This window comes from Lepisosteus platostomus, chromosome 20, assembly GCF_059453375.1.
Source record: "Lepisosteus platostomus isolate fLepPlt1 chromosome 20, fLepPlt1.hap1, whole genome shotgun sequence".
In the NCBI taxonomy this organism is placed as follows: Eukaryota; Metazoa; Chordata; class Actinopteri; order Semionotiformes; family Lepisosteidae; genus Lepisosteus; species Lepisosteus platostomus.
The window spans coordinates 8921662-8927951 of record NC_142630.1 but is presented as its reverse complement, the minus strand read 5'-3'; the positions used below and the strand labels follow the sequence as shown (position 1 = coordinate 8927951).

The 6290-nt window shown below is 38.2% G+C and overlaps 1 protein-coding gene across 1 annotated transcript; it reads right to left on the bottom strand.

The window, feature by feature from the left end:
- Window positions 1–742: 742 nt before the first annotated feature.
- On the bottom strand, window positions 743–2895 carry ciao2b (cytosolic iron-sulfur assembly component 2B). Its single transcript, XM_088613969.1, has 5 exons — window positions 2637–2895; window positions 2442–2521; window positions 2042–2167; window positions 1717–1762; window positions 743–1233 (listed from the first exon to the last, which is right to left on the bottom strand). The coding sequence occupies exons 1-5, from the start codon at window positions 2761–2763 to the stop codon at window positions 1136–1138; spliced, it is 477 nt and encodes a 158-aa protein (XP_088470095.1). The 5' UTR covers window positions 2764–2895; the 3' UTR covers window positions 743–1135.
- Between the last annotated feature and the right edge of the window lie 3395 nt (window positions 2896–6290).

Sequence of the window (6290 nt, the reverse complement as noted above, 5' to 3'; positions counted from 1 at the left end):
AATATAAGTTATTTTAGTTATCTGAAGATACAAATTTTAATCATTGGTGCCTTTGATCAGTAAGCTTTCATTTTCTGTGATTATAACCATTTCTAATTATACCATAAATAAATCATTTAGTTCTGAAAGGTTGGGGGAAATAATGAATGAATCCATTGGAAGGTCACCTCCAGACCTTGTGGGCGGGAGTCCTGCAGATCCCACAGTGCTGGGAGTTGTGAACTGGCAGCTACTGTCGTTAGAAAAGTAGGCAATCAAAAACTTAATTAAATTTAAAAAATTAAGATCAAAGGTGGAATAAAAATCAGAGGACTCTCTGGAACACGAGGATTAGTTTAGTTATATATACATGTAATGTTAAAAAAAATGTCATGATTGCATAGCCTTATCAGCTTAAGCAGACTAATATTTTCAAACAAATAATTTATGATTTTTTTTAAAAGGACATTATTGGTTTTTCTAAGTATTTTACTAAAATGTACAAATTTCACTCTGGTCTGGTTGTTACTGCAGTGTTCTTTCCTCAGCCCTGGAAAAGGAGCTGCCGAGCTCTAATGCAGGAGCATGAAGTAAACTGAATGTTGTGTGGACTGGCTCTGAGAGACTATCTCCACTGGAACACTTCACCTCTCAGCCCTCTGTCTAACATCAAACACAATCCTAAAATATGCCTGGTTGCTTTCAAAGAAGACTTTTTTTTCCAGTTTCCATAGTTTGAAGGAAATATAAAAAAGAAACAACATTACAGAATAAGCAATTTATTAAACAACTAATATTTCATTATTCTTTATGTGACATTATTACATTTCAAATAAAAGCACTGATCTAGCCGCCATCCATCCTTATATAAAAGGGTAAAGTAATTTCTGTTAAAACATATTTAATATAAAATATATTTAATGAAGAGGACCTGTGGCAAACTTGCAAGAAAAGATTAACTTACAAAAACATCATTCTTGATGTTGACTCTAGGAGTTGCACAGCAATGCAAACATGAATCATTTCATTCCCGTGCAACAAAAATACAAGAGCAATTATCCAACATTTAATTAAATAATTCAGGTGTAACAAATTTTACAAAGAAGTAGGAAATTAGCAGCTGAACTTGTCCTGTGGTTCTGAAGATCTGTTCTGGTTAAACTCTAGCAGACAGGCACTGATTCACCACTTCCAGCAGATGAGAGTTCTCCAGAGCTGCAGCAACTCTTTCTTTATCTGCAAGCTGTTTGTTAACTGTTGAGAGAAAATATAAAGCGATTAAGATTAAGATTAAACACACAACGAAATAAAACTTGACAGAGGTATCCACTAATGTTCTTCTGACAGTTTTGAACTGGTTGAAGACACAGATGTTTTGGACTGAGCTGAATGAACAGTAACTAATAATTACAATATCACATCATGATGAACAGGAGGAGGAACATGTGTCAGCTATTTGCAAATTTATTTGAAACCACAGCTGCCTAGCTGAATGGCACTGTGCAGTGTGCAGTAGTGGTTAGCACTCTGATCTTGTAACTGTAAGGTTATGGTTTCAAATGCTGGGTTGGACATTTTCGTTGTGCCCTTGAGCACAGTACTTCCATCAGATCGCTTCAGTGAAATACCCAGCTTGACCGAGCTGGGGACAGAACCATCGGGTTTTGGATCATTTAAAAAACCTAAATATTTAAACGAAATAAAAATATATTAGAAAGAATCATACAAAGCTCTTACCTGCTTGTTCAGAGGTATGGGTACCAGGTGTGATGTGCACATCGATCTTAATAGAGAAAAATACATTTACACAACCAGGAGAACAGTAGCACTTCCTATACAGCTAACGCCCAACCACCTCTAGTAATTAAATCATTAATAAGAAAATCGGTGACCAGCTCTTCATTCAGGACTTGAAAACGCTGATAGAAACACACATATTAAAACTTCACCTAAAGAAAGCGGTAGAAGACCATCCTGCAAGATGAGGCAGTCGACATAAGATGTACATGTGAGTGTTGGATGAATAATATATTAACTCAAACAGGCCTTTTACATGACTCACCTTGAACCTGTCGGGCAGCGATCTAAGTAGCTTGACTTTGATGGACAGGCCAATCAAAGTCGCCATGCTGCAGTGAGGAATGGTAGGAGTGAACTCCACAGACACTGTGCTCTCATTGTCGTTCACCTGTGGGGTAAAGGAAGCAGCCCTTTTACATTCATCCACTACACAACCTCTTCATTAACAGTAGATTAAGTTTCAAAGGCATTCGTCTTCCATCTTTCTTTGTTACAGTGAGAAATGAATGCTCTTGCGAGTAACTGTACTTGATACTCTTACCAGCTGGCTTACATTATAACGATTTAAAAAATCGTGCAATGCACAGTCCGTACTAATGTAGCAGATTGTTTTGTCTGGCGGATAGGAGCACAAGCAAATGTAAAAGAGCAGAGGAACCCACATTGACTCTCACTAGCTCCACAACGTTTAACTCTTCCAGGGACAGCGGATGTTCGGGGTCATTAATCGACCTGATGAGATGTTAGAAAGAAATCAAGGAGAAAACACGGCAACTCTGAAACGACGGCACAATGGAATGCTCTGTCGCAAGCTGAAATAAAGCGCACGAATGCATTAATAAAATTAACAAGGATATCGAAAATTTCTCTGTCGTCAATAGGATCAGCAACTTCTTCATCCTCTTCCTCCGCCGTCAGCAGCCTCTCCCCTGATCGCTGGAAGATCAGAGGGTTCGCATTTTCTAACCGAGTCCCTCCGGACATCTGTGAAATTCTATTTTCTGTTCTCTTAAAAGAAACTGCTACTTTCCAGACCAGCTTGAAAACATTCCTTTCCTCAGGTTTTTTTTGTGTGGCTTTGACCTGTACCGGCTGTAGATTGGTTGCAGAGCTACGGTGGCTCAAAGGCGACAAAACGTATTGATGTACGCGAAATACTAGACTCCCCATGGGTGGGAAATTGCCAGTATTGCGTCGGCTGCACAGTTTAAATGATAATTTCGGAATGGCCTGCATTAAAGAAACACGTCTTTAATTGCAATTCTTCCTGCTTTCAAAACTTTATTAATATTGGTGCATTGTATGTTTAACTCATATACAGTATTACGTTCTGAGTTTTGCTCCGGATCCTAATTAGGTAAAAAACAACTTCTGAGTGTTGTTTTTTAGCATAATTTGTTACGACACTATGATATTCGCAAAACCAATAAACCTATAACCAATTGAAAAGTTGGGTTGGGTTTTACATAAATCTCAAATATCTAAATATTGGCTTTTCTTTTATTACTGAAGTCTTGCTCTGCATGTTGCACTGAATAACCTGAAGACATCCAGTGCACGAGTTCTTGTTTTTTTCTAGCCTATTTTTGTACAGTAACTGTAAAGAGATGTTGATAAACGTAATTGGAACAGAAACTCAATTTTTAATCCGATTACAAAGAGGCTTGTTAATTGAATTACTTAATTGAATTACTTAATTCCGTCCTTCGGATGAGACGTAAAACCGAGGTCCTGACTCTCTGTGGTCATTAAAAATCCCAGGGTGTTTCTCGAAAAGAGTAGGGGTGTAACCCCGGCATCCTGGCCAAATTTCACCATCGGCTGTTATCTATCATGGCCTCCTAACAATCCCCCTCTGTGAATTGGCTTCATTACTCTGCTCTCCTCCCCACTGATAGCTGATGTGTGGTGAGCGTTCTGGCGCACTATGGCTGCCGTCGCATCATCCAGGTGGATGCTGCACATTGGTGGTGGTGGAGGGGAGTCCCCATTACCTGTAAAGCGCTTTGAGTGGAGTGTCCAGAAAAAGCGCTATATAAGTGTAAGCAATTACTATTAATTATTATTATTATTAATTCCCCAATTTAAACCAAAGTGTAGGTGGTACATATCACAGTCCAATTGCTGGCTGCTGTGTCTAAGAAACAGAAATGAACAAATCTAGTTTAAAGATTATTGATTTTTACCGACATCTGCTGGTGGTACTGTGTTTGAGTTTAGGCAACCTGAAAAATGTGTCTGGTTTTAGTCAAAATAATCATTAACAACCCTAGAAATATAGTATTCTGATCATGAAATTGTGTTCTGCTTTTAGCCTGAGCTTTTAGAATTTATTGACAGCATATAGCAAGTTTTCACAACATTCAATAACATTTCTATTTTATGCTTCTGCGTGCTTCGGAAAAGGTATTTCTATGGTTTTTAAAATGTCCTGAGTATGTTGGATTGGTGTCTACTATGCTCAGACACAGACAGGAATAAAAAAAAATAGATAATGGGAGACTTTGTCCACAATCAAAACAGCCCTGAAATATTTCCTGGACACAGGGGGTGCAAGACAAGATTACACACTGGACACCACATCTGTCCATCACAGACACAAACACACAATCAAGGACAATTTAGAAACCCCAGTAAACTACCTAACATTTTATTGGTGGACAGGAGAAAAATATAGCACCCGAAAAAAGGCCATGCTGACACTGGGCAAACAAGCAACAAACAAACCAACACTCCTGTCCAGAACAAAACCCCAGGACCAGGACAAACTGAGCAGCAGCAACAACCATGCCATTTTTTTCATCTTTCACTTTTAATACCTTAAAAATACTCATGCATTGTATGTCTGACTTACATACAGTCAGGGTGCATCAGGTGTATCAAGTGTCAAGGTTTTAAAATCTTTATTTTCTGTTTAATGTACAGTTCCCTAACTAACAGAACAAATGCAGAAGCTCAGAGTTGTTGGGGTTTCTACACACGTTATAATGCCATGGTGTTATAACGGGTTTTTAAATGTTAGGAAATGCTGTATGCAGCAAAGCGAGATAGTTCTGTGTTCAGCCAACGTGGCTCTTAACCCAAAGACACAGGGCATGATGATTCAGACAGAGGCAGATTTTGATTATTATAGAGAATCAAAAACAACAGAATCGAGTTGGATCATGATGAAGTGAGTGTATCCCATTAACAAATAAATAAAATTAGATGGATAGAGCCAAAATAAAAAAAAACAGTCTATACTAAAATAATTCTTACTTTGTTCTGTTTACAATTTACTTTTAGATTATTTGTGTAAAAATAATCTGGGATAAAGCTGATAAAGTTGAAGAAGGCAGCACTCGCTTCTATGTTGGGCACTTAATTACAACAAATTAAAAAACATAATATACCTGCTGATTCATTTTTATTTTGGGGCTTTCTTTCAAAAGTGAAATTCTAAAGTGTAGTAAGAAGTTGATGTGTTAAAGAAACAGCTAGTGCAACCACTTCACACCATTTTGGATAGTGAATGATCTATGGAGATATGGAGTTTTGTTCATGGATCAGACAAGAGTGGAATCCTGTACAGTATATACAGTATGGCTCGAGATACTGTATGTGTGGACAAAGAGGCATAGTTTGATATATACTCTAGACAAAAAGGCAAGAGTGGCTCACTCACAATGTGTGATGTAAGCCCAGCAGAAAAGTACTGAAAGGCAGAATTAGGAAATATCCATCAGAGAGCTGGTGAAGGAGTCCTTTCACATTACAGTTCCTAGCCAGAAAACAAGTATCAAAAACAATTCAAAGGAAATGGTGAATACGGCCATTTTTTGCTTGGACTTGTCTGTAAATTAGACATCTCACTTCACTTTCACATTCCACAAAAGATCCTTCATAGTTGCAATTGCCCAAGACCAGAGATTGAAGTAATACAAATGCACATAAGGGAAAAAGAGACATACCAGTGTTCTGTGTTCAGCAGATGTGCCACTGATCCCAAAGATTTTAGACACGATGATTCAGGCAGAGGCAGGTTTTGTATTCTGGGAATAAAAAAAAGTAGAATCAAGTTTGGTCTTGATGATGGGGGTGTATCTTCTTAAATTCTTGTGAACTTGAACAACAGACACGTTTTTCATTTCAGACTACTGTAAAATGGAAACCTTACTGCAGATCTTTACTTCCTTTTATATCTTGGAACCACTTTGATTCTATTAATGTAATCAAATAAACGAAAAGCACAAGGTTATAATCAAAGTGTGTTTCTTCATTAATACTGGGTTTCACATGGGCACCACTGTGATACCTCTGCTTCCTCACAGTTCTGGGGTCACAGGATCCAGAGTGATGTACATTATGTGTGGAGTTTGCATCTTCTCCCTGGGTATATGTGGGTTTTCCTTTGGTCTCCCTAAAATATACTGGTTCAGTTTGATTGTCTAACCTAAACTGTTCCTTTTGCCAGGGGCCCGTGATAGATTGGCATGCCATCCAGTGTGCCAGCAGTCATGTGCTGCCAGTCT

Bases quoted from the DNA above. Each gene is read 5' to 3' on its own strand.
- ciao2b (XM_088613969.1), bottom strand. From the start codon at position 2,763: ATGTCCGGAGGGACTCGGTTAGAAAATGCGAACCCTCTGATCTTCCAG. The intron at 2,168-2,441 runs GTGGGTTCCTCT...TTTACCCCACAG, and splicing joins TGGAGCTAGTGAGAGTCAAT to GTGAACGACAATGAGAGCAC. The intron at 1,763-2,041 runs GTGAGTCATGTA...TTCTCTATTAAG, and splicing joins CGCTGCCCGACAGGTTCAAG to ATCGATGTGCACATCACACC.